Raw genomic sequence first — 22,576 nt, 5'->3', positions numbered from 1 at the left:
GCCTACATGTTTTCTACGCAATTTTAGGTCAAAGGTATTGAATTAAAGGAGACTTACTACTAGGACTCTACTAGCTTTGTAGGATTCACATTTCACAATAATGCATATTCATCTTATACTGGGTCATATGGAGGCCCTTAATACATTCTCTCGCTGAAAAGGGTAGCTTGCTTCTGAATGGCCATCTCCAGGTGGTTTGAAAAGCAACTTTAAGCCTGAGCTATCTATAAACATTTAGGAATACTTGCTTTTAATGACCTCATACAGATCTAAGAGCAAGGATTACTTGTACACACTGCATACCTCATTATTTACAACTATAGTCGTATTTTATATGTGCATTCACACAAGTTTGACAGAAAAACAAGGAAAAGCACAATAGATAATCTTTACCTACCTCTATGTAAGATCTACACCATTATCGTGTTTAACCTTAACATAGATTAAAAGAAAACAAACAAAACAATTTCAGTGTTATAAAATGTTTATTAATGTATACAATACTAAAGTCTGCAAAGGAAAGGTCAGCATGTTTACAAGATTGGTGAGGGGAGCACATTTAAGCCCTCAAGTGATGAGTAATCTTCTGCCATGAAGGAAACTTCTTTGGTTTAAGTGGTTATCTAAGTCAGCCGGCTAAGAAGCAAAACCAAAGGTTATGTTAAACACAAGATCACTACCTGACAGTGCTCAAAGTGTGTAGCACACCGTGGTCCTCATAACTCGTAGATTTAACAATGCAAAGAACGAAAAGAAGACTTTTGAACAAATACACATTGTATACATTTATTTTTTAGCAGACCAGATATCACCAAGTAGCACATTTGCATGAATAAGCAGAAAGTACACATACACCTAGTGTTCAATCCATTTTCATCTTGGGTGATTTATATGAAAAATGTAAATGAAAAGCAAAGGTTAAACACACTCAAGTTGTTCAAAAGGATACATATCAAATTGCTTTACGCATTTATTCTTAACAGATCTTACTCAATAAACGTGCAGAGTATTGCTGTAACACACAAAGCACTTTCTTTTTCTCCAAATACTGTAATACCAAAATGTGCTGTGTTTGCAGGGACTGTTATTTGGCTTTGAATTTTAGTGAAAGATAAAATTCTTTACTTTTACTTCAACCTACAAACCGTTTTGACGGAAAAAAAAAAAAAAGCTCTGAAATGCAAGCAAGCTGCAGAGGCCATTTATAAAAACAGAGCCATGAATACCCTTAGATTACTGCTTAAACATAGTAACAACAATAGTTAAACAGCATATTTAACAATTAACATACTTTATTTGTTTAGTTGTATTTCAACAGTGGATAGTAGGTTTTCCCCCACGTGGTGTAAACATACAACACAGTCTATACAGCTTTGCTGTAGTAAATTCTCTATTTAATCTGATATCTGATGTATACATAAGATTTTTTATATTGCTGTTCATTTCCCATGTTAAATATTCCCATTGATTTTCCACAAATGAAGCTAAAACAATACATATGTTCCTGCATAAAACATACTGACTGAATACAAGTGTAAGAACTTCTTTTTTTTTAATTTGTTTTTATTTTTAAAATGTGGCACATATATGAAGCGAGTCACCTGAATGATAATCTTAAGCTCAACTATTATTATAATTAGGAATGTGTCCACACTTTTAATAAATTGATCTTTAATGTATAGTTTAGATTTTATTTTTTGACTTAAGACTAAAGCATTATTACTCACTTCAATCAGAAGCAGTGTAACACATCTGGTTCCCACAGTTTAAACACAATCCTACTAAGATGCACATACTGTTGCTCAAAGGCAACTTTAGCATCTTTCCCAACAGCTCAAGTTCTATCCTAGACATCTCACCTCGCCCTCCACTATGAGCTCATGCCTAGGAGCCTCTGCCGGGGCATAATACCTGTGGCTCCACGTACGCTGTTCCTCTCTCTGCACTCCCAATAAGGAGGCCAAGGGCATGAAAAATGGGCTGAGAAAGAGTCATCCGTCAAACCTAGGAATGCTGCCTTCTGCCTTTATCCACTTCTGTGACCTCTCTGGATCCACTGCACTTGGTTGGGCTTGCTAAATTATTTTTAGGAAGTCATGGCATTGGACAGCTTGGGAAAAGCTCCAAGGAAGAGCAACAAGAGAAGGGTCACTTTACAGGAACTTGAAGGAATGACTTTCAAACACAAAGTTGATGTTTGCACCTCCTTTAAAATGTCTCATGGAGTTAATTTCAAAAAATTAAAAACTCCACGGAATTTCCGGCATGGTTTACTATCACTCTTATATACAAAAAGCATAGTAATCCAAGCCTACTGGGGAGCAGTTCCTTATACCAGCTGGTGCATGATAAAGACACTGCAGGTGAATGTCTGTGCAGCAACAAGACAGACGGGCTTTAGTGATGAAACAGTGTTTACATTTTAAACATATGAATCCCAGTAAACATTTCACCATGAAAGTTAGGAACGCCTTCAAGACAAACACTTTAGAATCACCCAAGTATCACATAATGACAGAAATCTCACAGATACATTTAATTTATGTACTGAAGGCAGTTATCGCATAGCAGTGTGCCTCACATAGAAAAATATAATCATTTCTCCAAAAGAGACACTTAGTATCTCAGTATTAAAACAATGTCTTCTACATTTCAAGCAGCTTCTATACTGCAGTCGTATGCTTTATTTGCATCAGCGTGACTGAACTCAAACTTAATTCAACCATAATAACCACAATTTTTTAAGGATGTTCTGAGGGTTTTAAAATGTATCTATTACATTTCATTTCTATGTGATGCAACAGATAATTGTTAGAAGTCAAATGGCAGCAGTATGTAATTCAAATAGTGCTTCAGATAGTCAATGTTTAAATTGTTAGGAATGACGAAAGTGGATCTCACTATGGGACTATATGCAATGCGTAAAACCCGAAGTGAAGGACAAGAGGCAAGACACAACCACCTGTTAGTCTACATCAGGTCAGCATAGGCCTAAGATTTCAGTGAACAAGCTCTAGTCCACTACTTAAAAAAAACAAAACAAACAAAAAAAAACCCACCCCAAGACCTTTTCACTAAAAAATGCTGAAAAGTCCCATTCCAACTATTGCACAACCTGGCAACACACTGCCTCACCAGGCTGTGGGCAGAACCACGGTTGGCAAAGATTTACTATTTTTCACAAAAACACAAAGAACAAAAGAAGCTATCTGTCAGTGAGGAAGAGCGGGCCAGGAGCAGACAAACACAGCAGGAGGGAGGTATTTGGTCCCGTGCCCAGGAGATGTGCACCTATTGAAGTGGTAGGCACCAGCTGAAGAGAGTAAATTCTGCAACGTTGCCTTATTTGGACAACTTAACTACAGAGTTCATGGAGCAGTTGCACTAGAAGCTTCAATCTGAACTCTTCACAACAAGTACTGTCCGGGGTTGCTGACCACATCAGGGTTTTTAGACTTTTCTGGTGATAATTAAAGGTAGTGTTGTGGGAAAGGTTTGGGGGTGGACTACCTCGAGAGGTCGAGAGGACATTTCTAGTGTAAATAGGTGCTAAAGACGAGAACATGAGACAGTTTGCGGTGGAGGGATAATTTGTGCCTGCTGTGTGCTCAGCAATCGGAGAAAGAAAAGAATAAACGGGCAACTAGAGCTTGTGATCAAAATTCAATCAGATTAAGAAACTTGCTCCAGAGCAACTGCCGCTGCGGTAATCTGGGTATCTGCTGCCGTCTCAACAGGAGTTTTCTGTTCCTCTTTTTTTCTTCTTCTTCTTCTTCATCCTCTTCATCATCCACACCAAGATCATCTTGCTCTGGAAGTGCCAGACCAGCAACATGATCACCATTAATCTCACTTGATGCTTTTCCATTGAACTCTGCCTTCAAGCTTTCTGGGCTGGAAGGGCTTAGCATCTCCTCCACAACCCCCTCATGGGTATGCACTTCTGCCCGGTTGAGCTTGGCATCCATGCTTCCCAAAGGAGGAATCTCTACGTGGGCTCCTCCTATAGACTTGGGCACATCTTGTGAAGGAGACTCCCCGTCTCTGACCTTCTTGACATTGAAGGTCATGGGAGACACCTTAAAAGAGGAGCTCTTGGCAGTTGGGCTCTTGGGGTGGTTAGGGGTGAAGCTCTTCTTGATCTTCTCACGTTTCTCTGGTGGCACAATCTTGGTGGTGATCTGGCTCATCTTTTTTTCGATGCTCTGGCGTGAGAAGGCCTTCTTGAGGCTGTCGACCTTTTTCAGGCTGGACCGTTTGAACCTGTCAGACCTTCTCTCATAAAATACGGAAGTGGCCCCTAAACCTTCACAATCCAGACTATCTTGTTCCTCGTGTGTTGGAAGCTCATCGTCGGAGGACAGGTTAACGCTCTGGAGGACCTCATCTTGGGTATGGATGCCATCAGTGGAGCCTGTAACAGATGGAGCAGGCCGGGTGGATTCTGCATCATACTGGCTTGGTTGTGGGGTCTTGAGGGAGTCCTTGACTGACACAGTGGTAGGGATCTCATTGTCTTCCTGGTGGAGAAACAGAAGGATAGAAAGAAGTTTATCAAGAGGGCAATCATTTTGATGAGTAAAAGAAAACTATGAACAAGGGCAAGTCTGACAAGCAATGCGCTAATGCTGTCTGGATTGGCTATGGCTGGTTTATACTTAAATCTACTGATGATTGCTACCACAGTCTACATCCTGACAATTTAAGTACAGAAGGTGTGCTTCAAACTGCACTTTCAAGCACACATTACTGTGTACTTTTTGGTTAAGCACAGTTGTTTCTGATTCATCGGAAACTGACGTCTGTGTTTAATATTCTCAGCCTGCTGAGGACTGAAGAAACGAGTCTCTGCATGCCTCCCAGATTTTCTCCTCAAGGTGCCTGAGGAATTCCACCTGTTTCTTTGCAGCAGTCAAACACTTCATACTGTCTTTTATACCGCCGACCTCCCCATCCATAAACATACCGATAACCACTAACCCGGTAAAATAAGAAGCAATCGTTTCCATATGCAGACATTCATTTTGTTCAACTCTCTTTTTCTATGAGCTCCCCCGCCTCCGTTTGACTTCGTCCCCACCCATCTGTGCACAAACATGCTATCACACACATACACAGCCAATGTTCTCCTCCACTGGGGATTTATGAGCCTCAGTGCCCCCCAACCCCTGCCCCTATCCTTTCACACCCAGGAGTGAGTGCAGAGTGAAGGTGAAGCTTCAGTGGTTGACATACCCCACTACACATTTGAAATGCTCATAAACAAACCCTCCCTGGAAGAGCCTAAATATCGCCACTGTATTCTCATCTTTGAGCTAATTTAATGTAGCACAGTGTGAAGTTTGAAATGCATTTTAATGCTTTACAGTCCATAACACATGATGTATGAGCTGACTGACTAAATTAACTTCTATAATTTCTTGAAGCAGACCCATTATGGTTTTGAGTGCTTTTCTTTATTTTGTGACACACACACACACACACACACACACACACACACACACACACACACACACACCCTCTGAGCCAAACCCTCAGGTTTCAGAGTGTTCTGAACATATTTTAAGACACCCTTTTCTGCTCCTCAATCTGTATGATGTCAGAGTGGATGTTCCTTATATGGTAATTTCAGCCACATGAAGCCCCTCCCACATTCTGCTCAAAGGACGCAATTACGTGTACATTAAGTTGATCGATTTCTTTGAATATGTGAACTTTGTGGGAAATCTGTCACTGTAATGTGAGGTCACAGATCAATAGTGGAGGAGCACATTTTTGAGATCTTTAACATCTACATATATAAGTTATAATAACCAGTAAAGGTGCCATTAACCTTTATAGCTGACTAAAAGTAAAGCTGAACTAAGCCAAAAATAAAACTCTGGCTAGAAAAAAAAAAAAAACTTACAATATTAAATACAATAAAGATCTCTTTCTAGTCTTTGTCGGTTTTGGTCATTTCTTTTCCAAAAGAAAGAAAGAAAAAAAAAAAAAAAAAAAAGGGCCCGAGGAGACCTTGACAAATCTTTTTTTATTGCAACTAGGGTGACTCAATAAAAAGACAAGACTGTCAGTCAAGTATTTGTGTTGCAGTTCCTCTTCTGAGCTTCTTGAACATTGCCCACTGCCAAATACCACTCATATTATCATAAAAAACGAAACCACTAGCTTTTTCTTTGCATCTTGCACGTAAGAAAGAGTCTTCATTCAAATATGACTACACTTTAAAGAATGCTCTTGGGTATTATGAGAACGCTTAAAGCATCAGGATGGTTTGTTGTTGAATGCCACCATGCATCTTTCTTGGAGTGGACTGGGCCAACCACACTGGAACAAGGCCAACAACAAGGTCTTTGAAATGCCTAAAACGTGCCCCATTCTGTACAATTCTGTAGCCCTTTTGTTGATGCATAAAAAAGATGCAAAATGATAATAATTATAAAATGAGTCATGATATAAATAAATTTTGCCTTAGTTAAAAAGCCCAATCAGTTGCAACAATATAAATTACTGTGATTGCAGTGTTTGTATGCAAAAGATTTAACTCTTTATTTGCAAGAAAACATCCTCACATTTTCAATGTCATTTCTGAATTCGTCTGATCTTCTGCACAAACTCAACCAAACTGGGTGACATGAAATCTGAAATACTCCAAAACACACCATTTGCCGCATGCTCGTAATTTCCCAATGTTTAAAATGTATATGGCCCATTTCTAAACGTATTCATGCTCTGCTGTCATTTATTGCATCCTTTGTGGGAAGGAAAGTGAATTTCATGAAGCCTTAGTGAATTCTTTCAGCTGTTTATCTGTCATGCCATAGCAGATAAGCATCAATCTCTGTCATCGGTAGATGACAACTTCTTTAGGAATAGGCAGATAGCGGCCGGTCAACGATATAGCAGTGTTCACCTGAACTGTACATTCCGAAAAAATGAAGACAGGCTATGTTCTGCTGCCGTAGCTTTTCCGAGCACCTAAACTACAACTTATGTAAAGCTTTTGTGAAATGGTAAGTAATGCCCTCCTGTTTTTAACCACCTTGCAGATGCCTGATATCTCCAGCTTCATCTGAAACATGCAGCTGTGATTCGCAGTTGAGGTGTGCCAAGCCAATAAATCTGTCAGCATGTTATATAAAGCACAACACCCAGAAAACCCAGGGACACATTTTTTAAGGTGAAGGAAAAGAACAATGCATGTTTTACAGCTTCAGAATATAAAATGCAATATAGACAGAGTAAAGTTGATAAAGCAGATTCATTTCAGAAGTGCAAGCCAGTTACAACAGCTTCCAGAAATCATATGGCAATTTCTAAAGAAATTACACCTCATGAAATTTCTTTCTGGGATGTTTCTAAGAAATACAAAATCTCAAAGAAATCATGATCTGAGAATGTAGAAAGTCTTTATTCACCACCAACCAGTGTTAGGTGTAACCCTTCACAAAACACTGTTATTCTACATAATAGTTATAGTTACTTTTTAAATGCTAGTAATTATTTGCAAGTAAGGTGTCACTCTGAGGAAAATAACAAGCTTGACGCTGGTTATGTGGTGCAGAAAATGCTACAAATATCAACTTACTATGCAATGGGGTAAAGTCAGTAGACTCAGAGTTAAATATACAGTAGAGTAGATAACCTGCTGGCTGTGTAACCAACCTGTGCAAGAAAAATGCACTTGGGTGTTTACTTTTCATCACGCAACTAACCAGTTACTTATTGATATGTAATGCTGTAATTTTAAAAATTACATTTTAATAGAAGAATTCTTTCAATGCAACCCAAAACGTTTCTTTAAAAAACAATATCAGCCCAAAAGTGCCCTCAAAAACAAATGAGGGTTGCCATCTGTCCTACAAATTGGGAACTGTGATGCACTCTGGATTTTGGGCTTGAAATCCCCCCCAAAAAAGACAAAGAGTGGCACCTTGGGGAACAGCTCTGGTTACCCGCTGCCTCTCAGTTGGTTTAACTGTAATCTCTCCCTTTCAGTTTTGTTCTCTGTGGCACTTCATTGTTGTTCGTGAATGGGCAGAATCTGAATGCCCTATTTTGGTGCTGGTCTGACACTGCAGGACCGCCACAGAAACATGTTCATGCAGACACAAATCAGAATAGCCAGGAGCTCTGAGGGTGACAGCTTAAAAAAAAAAAAAAAAAAAAAAAAAATCAAACACATTAGAGATTACAGAGAAATGCCAGAAATCTCACTTCTAGGAAGATGATGGTGCTCCAGGCTTTGTGCTTATCTCCTCTGTTCGTGTGTGTACACTTCAGATTGAGTTGGGCAGTTTTAATCAGCATGATGTATGAGATTTCTTAAGGGTTAAGCACCCATCTAAAATCTGACCAGCTGTGATTAGCAAAAAAATCAGAGCCAATATGGCCTCTCCTGACCCCCAGTGGAGCATTTCCTGGTAATAAACACTAATCTTCCCTGATTGTTCTGTGCAGTTAAGGTTTCTAAAGATTCAATCTTGACACCTCTGCACCAGTCTGGGCACGTCACAGACTTTGTGATTTGGCTCAAACATGTTTGGGGTAATCAGTGTGGGTGCTGAAGTGTGTGTGGGAGGCAAATTAAACACAGAGACTGAGTTCTGAGCCCACCTGTGACTAAATCTACAAGAGTTTGTTCAGTAACACTGTTATTAACTGAGACATGCATTGCTCAAAATGTATGGAGATGGCTTTAAATCCAAGAGATGTACATTGCGCTATATTTATGGGACTCTCTATAGAGAACAACAGGGTAACCAGTGCGATTGCTTAATCTAAAACAACTAAAGTTGTTATGAAGGGGTAAACTACCTATGGAGGACAATCCAGTGTTTGTGCCAGGCTATAAACATGCTTGTAGTGCTTCTAATGTAATAATTTTAACCTGGGATTTGTGGGACAATTTGTCAGCACATAAGGGTGAAGTAGCTTTTAAAGAAAGGATCTTTTTATTACTTCGTGAATCAGAAACTACCGTCTACATTTTAGGCCCTACATGTTATTTAGAAAACTTTGTGAATATAGATGGGAATAAAAGCAGAAAGTTGGGTGGATTTACACTCACTAGCCACTTCTTTACTTGCACCACTAGCACTGGGTTGGACCTCCTTTTAAAACCGCCTCAAATCTTTTTGGCACAGATTCAACAAGGTGCTGAAACATTCCTCAGAGATTCCTCAAGTCAGCAACAGCCTGTGGCATTTAGATGATCAGTTTGTACTAAGAGGCCTGACCTTACCATCTGAATGTCGCAGCAGAAATCAAGACTAATCAGACCAGGCAATGTTTTTACAATCTTCTGTTGTCCAGTTTTGGTGAGCTCGTGCAAACTGTAGCCTCTAGTCTGCATCTAGTGTGGTTTTCTGTCGTTGTAGCCCATCTGCTTCAAGATTTGACGTGTTGCGCGTTTAGAGATCCTCGTCCGCATACCTTGGTTGTAGTGAATGGTTGTTTTGAGTTACTGCTGCCTTCCTATCAGCTCAAAGCAGCTTGGACACTCTCTTCTTAAGTCTGACATCAACAAAGCATTTTGCTCAGAGAAGCTCAGTGAAATCTTTGTCTTTTTGGACCAGTCTCCAGAAATTCTGCAGATGGGTGTATGAGAAAATCCCAGCAAATCAGCAGTTTCTGAAATACTCAGAGCAAACAATAACCATGGCGCATTTAACGTGATTAAAATCATCTCTCTTTCCCCATTCTGTTCAATCTGAATTTCATCAGGTCATCTTGACCATGTCTACAGGAGCAGAGTTGCTGCCATGTGACTGGCTTATTAGACACCAGCATTCAAATGCAGATTCATGGATGTACGTAATGAAGTACCTCATAAGAGCTACCAGAGATGAAATTTCAGATATAACTTTGGTTTGTTTGGCTGCCCAAGTATATTAAAATAGTGTGATATTAGCTTGCCCTCAGATTAGCTCCCAACAGTGTTAGCAAGCAAGCAACAAACAAAATTTCCCTAAATACCATTTGACCCATGAGTGTCCTGTGTGTGTGTGGACCTTGCATTCTGGTACAGGGCTCTTGGGAACCCTCTTAATTAATGCACCATCTAAGCAATCACTCATTAGCCCCCGAGAATGCGATACAGCATGTGTGTTTGAGTGTTTGTGTGCAGCCATGTAGGACGCCAACCATTATAATTAAAATATATTTGGAAGCAACCACAAAACAAAGTTAATTTAGTGTGACAGGCGGTTTACTGTACATTACAGGGCACACACTTCAAAGATATCTTGTACTAATAATTATATAATGTAGTTCAAGAGCCCATGTAACTGTTGCATGTAGGCCTGTCAAGATAATTATTTCATTGACTGAATATATGCACATGAACACATTTTTTTCTTCGTATTGTTGACCACACATTTGTTTATGTCAAATTACGAGCAGCCTTTTAGCCTACACGATGCCACAATGCACTACAGGATTTTCACCACCCTTCTACGACTTGGGGCCGCGCCTACGCGGGATGAACGGGAAAAGAACATGCCGAGACACGTTTTTCTCTCATACCTTCCCACACTGCTTATGTTTTTTCCCCTCCTTCCTTTCAGTCTTGTTTTCAGACAGCTCCTCCACAGACATGAACACCACACACACCATAGTAATTCACGGAATATTGCCTATAAAACAACAACTGTGACCTTGGGCACATTTTGGATGATCCATTAGGTGATCACTTTGTACAAGTGTAGAAAGAATAGATATTCTTGTGAACTGTGGACAGATTACTAGATACTTTGCTATGACATGAGCTCATTGGTATTTTGGCTAGATGAGCTAAAGACAGAATTATCCATTATGTCATCGATTGTTTTATTGACTCTGTATTTACAGATTTACACTATTATTAGTGCAGCCTAGACTTAAAACTAGTAGTAGATTAAGAATAAAATTCTGCACGTCAGTCAACAAAACTGAAGCACAGACTCCCTGATTACATTAAAATATGTCAAAGGGCACCAATAGCACAAACAGGGTTAAATGCCAAGGGTAAGTAAGTACGGTAAGCATGTTGACTCACTATTGAAGTCAACCTCAAGTCCTAGAGAAGCTGAAGAGACATCAAAGTAGGTGCAGTGAAGATAACACATTACCAGTACCTAAAGCTCATGTTTCTTCCCCTCCCTCTGTCAGCTGCCTATTTCTACTCAGAAAGTTGAAAAGATTGGGTTCAGAGCTCTCCACATCTCTGCTGTTTTGCATTAGAGCCAAATGAAAGAAGAAACATCATTTTGATTTTGTCTTTGTTACCTCTATCAAGGCAGCTAGGTTTTAACTGCCCAGTCAAAAAGCAGGACTCAATACATTTTGTTATCAAGGAGTGGATTAGAAGGAGTTTTTCTTAATTCAACTCTTAATTCACCACCAGAGACAACTGAACAGGCATCCACAGAGGCCCTCTATATGCAATGTTTGATAATTCACTGCTCTTTGAAAGGTTGTATTAATTCATTAACATGTCACCCATGCTACCAAACAATACGGTTTTTCCTGGGACATGTTTTTTAACAAAAGTAGCAATGGTGACAGGACAAGTTGGAGGGTAGAGTTACAATCTAATTGCAAGCATGCAACATGTTGCTAAGCTTCAAGAGTCACTTGCTGTACTCAGATAAAGAGATCAGGGTGGGGAAAGGCAGAGTTGCAACTGAGTGAAAGAAGTGAACTGGGCTCGCATTACTGGATGAGTGACTTCATGTTTACACCGCATGCACCATGACATCCTATACTGTTTCTTTTGTATCTCTTCTCTCCTCTTAGTTTACATATGCGTGCACGTGAATACAAACATCCGTTCACATATTCAGAAAGCACAGGATGGACCTCAGAGGACAAATCCAGTCTTTGGCTTTCTCGACATTCACATGAACCTCAACTGGAGTTTCTGTTTAGAACTTATTGGCAAACTTCACCATTAATAGCTCACGGAAAGAAAATAATCAGGACACCAAAGCACACAGCAATTAAATGTGTGTTTTTCTGGCTCTTCAGCTGAACGGGGTTCCACCAGGTGAGGCTGGAGCAGGTGTGCTGGTATAGTTAGTCAGGTGGCCTCCTGGGAACAGCAGCAATGAGAGGGCACAGCATCACCACCACTCACACAGAAATCTCTGTTACTCTTGTAATTTTAGAATGAGGAAATCTGGAAGTTTATTTTAAAAAGAATAAACAGACGAGAGAGCGGAATGACTCTGTGCTGCTCGCACAGAATGGACAGCTCCAGATACAGAGATTTTTTACCCCCTTTTTCGACAGTCAAAACAAAAGGTCAAATACAAAGTTGTGAAAGATTTCCATCTTCCCACTGTTTCAAAATTTGCCAATCCTCACCATCTGTACAATACCACTGTCCATTACACCACAGCCACGCTCGTCGATTCCCAGAACAATAGCAGTGTCAAGTCCACCTGGAACTCACATGATTGCGCACATTTGCAGTCACTTTCACCCCTACCCAGCTTTTTCCAAAACCTCACATCCCGTCTACCCTCCAACCCAGTGTGAATGAAGAGCCATCTGTGGACACAGGAAGGAAATGAAGAAAAGGAAATTGAATTCTACTATTCTGACTGTAATTTTACCAAGAGACCTGATAAAATACCACTGTGCTCTACACATTCACTTCTGAATGTAGAAACAAGGACTGTATTGTAGCCCGTCATTCCAAATATGTATCAATTATGACAAACATGATCATAAAAACAGAAGAAAAAAAAATCTCATCAACGACTTTGCTCCAATTTTGAATCCTGCCCCTTGGCGTAATACCCACAGAGCTTTGCAAACAACTCGGAGCATTCTTTTGCATTTGCACCCCTCCCATATCTGCCTCACCAAAAGAAAACAGCGAGCTTGTGTAATTGCACAATACAATAACCAATTGAGCCACGATATCATGCTTACGTGCTGGCAGAATGGAAGCTGTGGCAGTCTAGAGAAGCTGCCATTATTGCTGTTGACATAAATGATGATGTTGAGGAAACCTGTTGACACAACCTATTATTTACAGGACAACCGTGAGTGCACTTTGGCTGCTGATGCGCTTCATATTCTGTCACATAAGCTCTCCAGTCCTAATTAATTCACCTATGGCCTCGTATCCATTATACAAACCCATTATTGACTTGATCTCTGGAGCCTTGTCGCTTATTGTACTTCCTCTGCATCAACCAGATCCCAAAGTTTAGCACAATCTACCCAACAGAGAATGATGCAGAGTGCTAAATAATATCTTCACTAGTTTGCACTCTTGTGTTAACCCCCCTTTGCTTTTTTGTTCGAATCTCTCAAGATCCTTCTTCACACAAAGCTCATTGTGTGCGTGTGTATCAAAACCATTGTTTGATAAGGGCTGTGGGAGCATTTTTGATAAGGCTCTCTATTTGTCACAATGTTTACTCCATACAAAGGTTAAAGGGCACATGTGTCCGCAGTACAGACAGGAATGCTAACATGTCAAATTTTCACATTCCGTTTAAGAGCAGAGGAATGAGAACAAAATAGTTATTGTTGTCTCTCTTCCGGGCATGAATGTAGAGGCCTAAAAGAAGGGATTAGACAGATCACAAAAGTCAGAAACGGCAAACGACTCTTTACCCCTCAAAGGCCTACTAGGAATAACGCTACAAGCGCTTTCCTGAACTCAATTATTGGATTTGCAATGGATTTGCAATGGAAGCAAAGCTACTCTTGGAAAAAATAAATAAATCTACAGTAATGTCATCACACACACGTTTTTGCTGACATATAGTGACATGTCAAAACCTGTCAAAAAGGTGGCATTACCCTTAGTCTGTACTTAGTTCAATGTGTGGGCAGGGTGGGGCTTTACACACATTGTGAAACAGAGAGCAGAGGACACAAGTGGCAGCTTTGGCAGCCAGCCATATAAATTAAATAAGTGCACATTATTAACAAACCAAAATGTTCCGTTTCTTTTGTATTTAGTTTTTTCCCCCTCCCTTTTAATTCGATTAAGTAGAAGAGCTTCAGTCTTTCCATGTTTTACACTGATCAGCAGTTGCTGAGAAGCTTTTGCTGCACTAGCAGTGAGATTATAAGGCAGTTTCAACTCCAGTAACTTCCTCCTCACTTCAGTGGTCTCTCCTTTGCTCTACATGGACATGATAGAAGGTGATGGGCATCTTGTAACAGAGCATATCATGAAACTGACATATACACACTGAAACCAAGAGCACAAAAACTAGTGAAACTGTACACCGCACAGAAATTCAAGAAGTGCACACAATCCACTTTTTTGCCTTCAGTTTCCTGGAGGGATGTCCAACTGGGAAGATGGGGCACCCTTCTAAATCCACGGTGGTGGAAACACTGAGCTTCATTACCTTATTAATAATCTGAGATATCATGGAAAATGCTCCCGGCGCTTCCCAAATAAAGACGTGCATTGCATCATGCAATACACTGAGAGACTACTACCTTTGTTGTATGTCTGCAAGCATGACTTTACTGCAAAAATATCATAAATTAAACAGTCAGACCAGATTATCAGTCATACAGTATCAGTCAGTTGCAGATACCCATCCAGGCTCTAATGTTACCACCTCTTTTCTGCGTTATTAAAGCTGTTACAGATGCTATTTTACTCGAACATTCTGCGGTTGCAAACTTGCCTTTGCCTCAGAGGCTGAAACTGTTGAGCCGACTCGTCAAACCTGAATGTTACATCAGGAATAAAAGTAAGCACTTAAGGTAATAGATCCCCATTCTGATGCATGGGGTTTGCTCATTTACAAACTTCTGTATAATCTCCACACTCGTTCTTATACTATCATTAACTGACAATTGCAGGCCACGTATTCACTTTGCCTTTTTTTCTGACTTCCTATCATTTTTCACTCTATATTTATCCCTTACTCGCAGTTCTGCCATTTTTATTTTTTGCTGTCAGGAAAAAGCCAGAGGATTATCTGAGGAATGAACCCCAAAGGAAAAGAAAGAATGATAACAAAGCGAGAACCCATGCTGTAAACACAGTTCATTATTCAACTAGAAAGCACGCCTTAAAGGCTGCACACCCATTTGAGACTATTATCACTGAGACCAGTTTTACTCTTTAGAGTCTTGCTTCAAACAGCACTTTCTAAAAATATTCCTAACAGAAAAAAAAAATCTCACTGTAGAGGACACAAGTCATACTCGTGATCACATGATTCCTATCTAGAAATGTCAGCATTGTACATGTGGTCTAATTCAATTTACAGCCAAATGTAGCCAAAAATCTACATTTTGTGCAAAATGCATTATCACATGTTGATTCGTAAGAGGCAAAAAAACGCACACATGTAATTTGAGTCATGAGCTTTATTAATCCATTTCCTATCTGTTGAACTGGAACATGATAACAGATCTTATCTGTCAGTCACATTTAAAATCAGTTCTGTTTAAAGTAACTTTTCCACAACTGCAAAGCCACCACACCCACCTGTTGCTTAAAGAAATGGGAAAATAAGACTTTGATTTTAAATTAAACTTGTGCTCAGCTTGAGTTGCAGTGTTACTCGCTTACTGTTGAGTATGAGCATGTATTATACAATAGAACAGAATAGCTCTTTATTGCCCTTTATCATCATTGTACATGTATAACATTACTAATAAAGTCACTAATGGAGCAATTTGGAGAAGATGTATTGTATAGTTACTTGTGTATTATGTAACATTAGATTACAGCCATCATCTCCGTAAATAGCTTCAGATATTCTGCTGGTGAGCCAAGCAAAGAAGCACAATCCTCAGTATTAGTGAGCTTCTGACGAGCCTTTTTATTAAAGTGATTCTATGAAAGCACAAGAAACGTGTGTATGTAATTACAATAATTAACCATAATTATTCAGCAAAACTCATGATAGTTATACTAATCAGCCATACAGAGTCATTGTGTTGGGTTTAATATTAAAAAAAGTACAGTTAAAGGATAAACCGGAAAACTGGTTGAGAACTAAGCCAAACAATGGACGCAATACATCCAACAGCTATTTAAGCCCCATTCCTCAACCAAGTACGATTCAGAATAAAACATTAATGCAGGTTTGCAAATGGTTAACTTTAGGCCTCAGTCACAAAGGCCTACAGATGTGCTGATGATCATCTGGCAACCACCTGTTCCTAGGGAATGCGAGTGGTTGCTAGTAGTTACTAGCATGAAACTGGTTGCAAAGAGGTGTATGGTGCTGCATTGGTGGGTTGCAAGCAGAGTGGTGTGGTGGTCAGTAGTTTGCATGGAAGAAGCTTATTTATCTGCAAACACTCAAACTACTTGGTAAGAGGCACTAAAACTGAAATGTGAAAAAGTAACAACATTTGTCTTCAAAGTAAAAGTTGCACGTCGGTTGTAGCACAAGGTCCAGCACATTCTTTGTGACCAATCGGCAAACGATCAGAGAATACACTTGTGCCCGGGGTGTGACGGGGGTCTACAGGGCTACCTGACTGAGGCCTTAATAAAACTAAAAGGACAAAAAATGTCATCACTTGGATCTTCTGAGATGTGAACTCATCTTGTGACTGAACGTTTGCGGTTCCATCTTCAATCTGACAAAAAGTTCTGAACTTACACTATTAGTTGCTAAGAAAGCCAAATATTACTTCAACCTCCTTTCCCTGCACTGTAGATGATTTTGTCTTTACCCATGGCTGCATAAAGTAACGTAACTAGTTACTCACTTTAACTACACCTTTGCTGTATTCAACATCTGCGGCATGTATGCACAGCAGGTCTGAATGCACTGAAACAGCTAGCACGGCTTTCAGCCATAACGTGGTGAGATCGACCACGTCAAAGAGGGAGACATACAACAAACCTCGACTGTAGCCTGCAGACAGCTTCCTGCTCCAACCTGTAAAAATACTGTGAACATACACAATACGTACTCCAGTTGCACTCAAATATCTAATTACTCTTGTTAGAAAACAGATTTTATAAGGAAAGCTAATAAGAGAGCCACCCTGAGTTCAGCTTGAAGGTTTTTTCTTGTCTGTTGTGTCACAGTTCACTTGAATATACAATTTGGGACTTGAATAAGAGTTTAAAGTTGTGCACTACAACTACTACCGTTTTGATTTTTTTCCAACCCTGCTCATTCAGCTTCTTTGAACTACCAGTACAGTTACAGTGCAGGGCTTGGAACGTTACCCGTTTTTCCTCCCTTTTAGAGAATAACAAAGCAAAAGAAAACAACCTTTTCTTCCTGTTTGGAAAGCTGAGATTAAGTCACAACCTTGTGTCGCTGTATAAAGGCTCCAAATCAACCGGTAGCAAAGCAAACAAAATGAAAATGACAAACTCTAAACCAATCAATCAAATGGTAAAAGGTGGTAAAGAGGTTTCTAGCCGATGCGAAAAGAGTGAATATAACTACATGAACGTTTTGTCCAGTTGACAGCAGCAAAACACAGTAAGTGTGTTTATTCTGGCCTGAGAGCCTGTTTGTCTTTCCTCGCAGAGCAATATGAAGGTTCTTTGATAGGTCATGTAAGTGTGACGGTGTGAGAGACGGGGCTTCTGTTGCTCCCACTGGCTCTCTGCGATTAGCGATCCTGCAAACCCAGACAATCGTCGAACATCCCCTTTCCCATCCCTTCGAGGAAAGAAGCACAGCTGTACTCTCGCTGCTAAATATACAGCAAAGCTCTGCACACATGCAAAGTGACAGAACAAATAAAACCCTCACGCCGCTCAAATTCAATTTGCCACAGAGGTTGACGTGGTTGTTGCAAGGCTATTCCACAGTGAAATAAACACAGATGGGAGCGTTATGATCTACTTAGAATAAATGACTTTTCTGTCGCAGCAAATTAAATTCCAAATACAGCGCGTTTCATGTAGCGTGCCACAGAGATGCAAATTCAGATAAGCTATAAGATCTCCAAGACCCCTCAGGTAATGAGCCTTTGAAGCGCGCCTATGTGACGAATAATAGGAAAAGAAATTTTTGCGATCCAACGTTTTACCTCTCCAAAGAGAAATTACCAAAACAGTCTTGACACTGTACACAGCGGAATCTCTGATGACTTGGAACTCTGTCTGTTTTGCGTGTGTGCATGTGTGTGCGCACACAGCAACAAAAGGCCTGGAGATGGGAGGGCGGTGCGGAGACAGGAAAAGCACTGATGCACAAAACAAACAAAGCCCAAGCAGCAGTAATTAAGACCTCGTTAGTCCTCGTTATGCGCAGGAATGCAGCAGAAATCGCTGCCATTTCTGACCGACCGCGGCCAAAGCTAGTATGGGACCCCTGCTCCGTGCAACTGAGGGCATTTAACCAACAGCCCTCTGTGTTTCCGCCTCATCTAGCACGTACAGGGTTTTGGATCAATTCTGCAGAGCAGGGAGGTGAATAGAAGAAAGTTTGGCTCTAGTGTGGGCGGCAAAATATCAAAGAGCAGCGTGAGACGTGTGGCATGTGCTTTAGCGAAGTTTCAGGGAACCAGGACAGGTGGTTTGACCAGAGAGAGAGAAGGGGGAAAAAAAGGTGGATTTAGTTTAAAAAACAGAAACCGGGAGTGAAACAGAGCAGATAAAAAGATACCAGACAAAAAACAGAGTACAGCACTAGATGGAGAAAATATGGACCTACTGGTACCAAATAAGAGAGATTAGGAGAGGTGTAAAGCGATGGAAGAGTCAAAACAGGTGAAGGAAGAAGGGCTGCATTTAACTTCTTTTACTACCCACTCCCCTGGGGGCACTCTGAGTGTCATTTACAAGCTCTGGAGCTGTATACACCTGACCCAACATATCAGCATGACATCCACTGGGCAAGTTGCAAGAATGCACATGTTTTGCACACACGCCCTTAAGGTCATTCCTAGTCTTTCTACACCCATCTGCAAACACTCCACCTCTTAGCCTGACGTGAAATTGGGGGGAAAATGAAGGAACATTTTAAGCAGAACCCAAAATAACAACAGAAACTCTACTCGTGCTCATTTATATGCTGCTTAGGTGAGAGAAACTCGAGCACATGCAATTTGACGGTGCATCGAAAGCCAGCAGCACTGTCCACTCTCATTATCTCCAAAGCAACAAGTCACTCCCTTCTAGCACATACATACTAAACGATCTTGGCACCTGCTGCGTTTGAACAACAGAGCCTCAGTACCTGGGAAACCAGATAACAACAGCGGTTAAAAGCTTGCCGAGGCTCTGGCTGTGTCAACAGTGCCCCCCCCCCTTTTCACTACCTGGGCACAAACTAGTACACACATGCTCACAGGTACCCACGCACACGTGAAAAACCATGCACGAAGACTCCCACAGCCACGCGGCAATCATCAGTCGGCGCAACAATGTATGGAAAACAATTTTCAGTTCTTTTAATGTTCCTTGATAAGTGAGGGACGGTTTAGGTGAAGAACCATTAGTCATAGTTTTCACTCGAAACCATCTCCTGGAATTACAGAAAGTGGAGAACTTTTTTTCCTTGCCTGAGTACAGGTGTGATATGGCAGTAAAAGTGGGAAATCCATCCAAAGAAACCACTTGTCTCTCTGAATTATGACTGTGGGGTGTAAACAGATCCACTTAAAGTCAGAGTCTGAGCCCTCCTCTATTATCCTGTGCAGCTCCATTCCCAGACACACCCTTCTCCTCACAAACAGGACTCAAATGTACTCGAAAGGGCCTCAACTCATAAATAATCTGATTATATTTTGCGTTGGTTTTTCGCTCAGACTTCTTTTAATGTGCACACGTGTTTGTTTAAAAGCCTGCTCCGCAAGTTTTGCAGAGCTGAAAATGAAAATGTCGCAAATCACTTACGACTCGTCACGTGTCAGTGCCAACCAGGCACATGGCGAGTGTGCACACAACCAAACACACCCAAAACTGCAGTCAAATGTAAATGCAAATAAAGCCAACACACACAAGTTCACTCATCTACCTTAAAGCAGTAGTCCAACCATTGAACACTGAGTTTTAAACAATTTAAAAGGTTACTCGAGTTACACTGAAGATGTTCTCATTTTTTCCCTCCGTTTTCCTTCTAGGAGCAGGTCTCACCACTCTGCCGCCATCTTGAAATGCATCCAGACACTTGTTTGGGCAGTTATTTTGGAATATTACCAGGTCATAAAAATGGCACGCATAGGAACCACAAATTTGTCAAATCTGATAAATAGTGCTTAGAAATCTGCCGACTTTACCCCAAAATAAAGGTTATAAAAATGATTTTTTCCCCTCCTTTTGACATTTTCCTTCCAAACCATCTTTGTTGTTGCTGAATTCATGATGCGTTTAGTGCTACGTCTCCCTGCCTGATCATGTCTCTGTTTGTAACGCCATATTTTGCTCTGCTTCAGATACTGTTTTAAACCCAGGTGAAGGGACCGTGCTGACGTCACTATAACGCCACCAGCGTTACATTTTCAGAGTGTGCAGTATTCCAGCTCATGCAACTAAATTAACTGTCTGGCTGCGTTTACAGACTTGGACTTAGAGTTTGTGAATAAAACGAGCTTCATATAAAAACTCGGGGGACTGCACCTTTAAAATTAGCACAAAGGGGCGTTTATTCTGGCTGGAATGCTGTCTGTGCGTCTTGGACACAACGTTAGTGTTTCTTTGTGCTTCCCTTACCTGGAAGATGAGCACTTTGAAGTGGTTCCTCTTCAGCAGGTGGCTGTGGTTGTTCTCCAGCTTCTTCACCTGCACCGCCTGCTTGTCCAGGCGCACCCTCACTTCCTTCAAGTGCCCGCTGGTTTTGCGAGAGCGCTCCAGCAGCTTGTCCACGTTTAAGGCGGTGGTGAGGTGGTTCTTGGTCAAGCGGATCACGTCGCCCTGCACGCTCTGCACCGCGTTCTCCAGGTCGGCCTGCCGCTGCTCCATCCGCTGCTGGTTGTCCTGCACCGCCTCCATCATGTTTACCAGCTTGTCCAGCAGCGCCACCACCGTTATTGCGCTCACCTGTCCGCGGTCCACCGGGCTCCCAGGGGCGACCGCGCCCGGGCTGGTTGGCATTTTAAAGCCGAACCTGGAGAGGGTACCGGTCGGGGTCCGGGTCGGAGAGGACGAGGTGGGCGGGGAGGACGCCGGGCAGAAGCTCGGGATGAGGAGCTCCGGGTTCTCGGACTGCTGGCTGCTCTCGGGCTGGGGGCTGCCCTCGGGCTGCGGGATGGTGTGGGTGCTGCCAGAGGCGCTGCTGCTGGGCTCGGCGTGGGGCGCTTCTTCTTCCATGGCTCACGGGTGGTCGTGTGTCCCGCAGTGACTGCGTGTCTTAGAGGCACACGGGAAAGTTTTGCAGACTCTCGGATGCTGCTGCTGCTGCTGCCACTTGTTGCAACTGGAGAGAGGTGTAAACTAATTCCTGCACTTTTCTCGGCCTCCACGCCCCTTTGCCTCTTTCTCTCTGCACCCCACACACGCACAAACACGCCGTGAACTTTCAAAACACCTCCCCTGCAGGGAAGGAGGGAGGGGCCAGGCTGCTATGGTAACCGTGAGGGCCTAGCCCAGTTGACAATATAGAGGTAGAGTTGCAGTGTGTATGTGTGTGTGTGGTGTTTTCGTGTGACTGCCACCCATTCTACATTGAACAAGCCTGGCTGCATTTGAAAAATATCTGTGAAGGCTACTATTGTTTACAACAGTCAGGTGGTGTGTGTGTGTGTGTGTGTGTGTGTGTGTGTGTGTGTGTGATAAATCACATACATTGTTTTGTCTAAGCCAAAGCCTGGCATGTGTCTCTATCCTTATATGTTGGTGTATGATTTGGTGTGTGAGTGCCCCGTGTGCCCCCTGCTCTTGTTTTTGACTTTGGCCAAACTGACATGGAAATGTGGAAATCCCTGTTTCAACAGTGAGCTCATCTGTTGCCTGGCACGCTGCCCTGGCCTTTGTGTCAATCAGCCTCTTTGTCGCTGTGACTGTAAATCTTACTTTAACAGTAACACAATTGCCTAATCTGCCTTAACATGTTGTATCAAGTAAATATGCCACATTTATTAAGAATGTGTCACAAAACTAGAGACAGAAATTTGAATAAGAGCAGAGAAGCAAGTGTGTTCAGCCAAGTCATTGGTTCCCCCCCCCAAACAGAAAAACTGCTGTACATCAAAGCTAATAAAACAAGGTAGTCAAGCCCCCGCCCGAGTTTTATTGGATTCTTCCTGATAGAGTAAAGGCTTGGTTGGTTTGGTTTTCAACTGTCTCATCTAAGATCAATACTGTCCCACCCCTAAGCTCAGATTAGGTTTTCCACAACTACTGTAGCTCATGCAAAAAGCCACACCTCAAAACAAGCATAAAAAGAAAGCTGGCAGAGGCCACCGCCAAATCACATTCATAAAAACAGTCATCTCTCTGTTTTTGATAACAATTATTACATCTCTGTTACTTTAATATGCTTATTTGCTGCCTTGGTAAGGGTTGCATTTGAACATGTGGTTCTGCTTCTGTTGTGCATTTCTGTAAAGAAGAAGCTGCAGTCAGGGCTCAGTTAGCTTAGCACAAAGATAGAGTTGTAAAATGCATGTCCAGTGTTTGCAAAATATACCGATCAGCGCATGAAACTTCATTCATTTATCATCCATTAGCACGTAA

The 22,576-nt window shown here is 41.5% G+C and overlaps 1 protein-coding gene across 1 annotated transcript; it reads right to left on the bottom strand.

The window, feature by feature from the left end:
- Nucleotides 1-466: 466 nt before the first annotated feature.
- On the bottom strand, nt 467-21,480 carry LOC309691241 (caveolae-associated protein 2-like). The gene is given in 3 exon segments (XM_082508834.1): nt 467-3,758; nt 3,761-4,520; nt 20,615-21,480. Coding segments are annotated over 3 exon segments (1,443 nt in total). The 5' UTR covers nt 21,212-21,480; the 3' UTR covers nt 467-3,672.
- Between the last annotated feature and the right edge of the window lie 1,096 nt (nt 21,481-22,576).

The sequence above is a fragment of the Aulonocara stuartgranti genome (genome assembly GCF_965226115.1).
Source record: "Aulonocara stuartgranti genome assembly, chromosome: 16".
Lineage (NCBI taxonomy): Eukaryota > Metazoa > Chordata > Actinopteri > Cichliformes > Cichlidae > Aulonocara > Aulonocara stuartgranti.
Note: the sequence above shows the minus strand (reverse complement) of the source record. Positions and strands in the feature narration are given on the sequence as shown.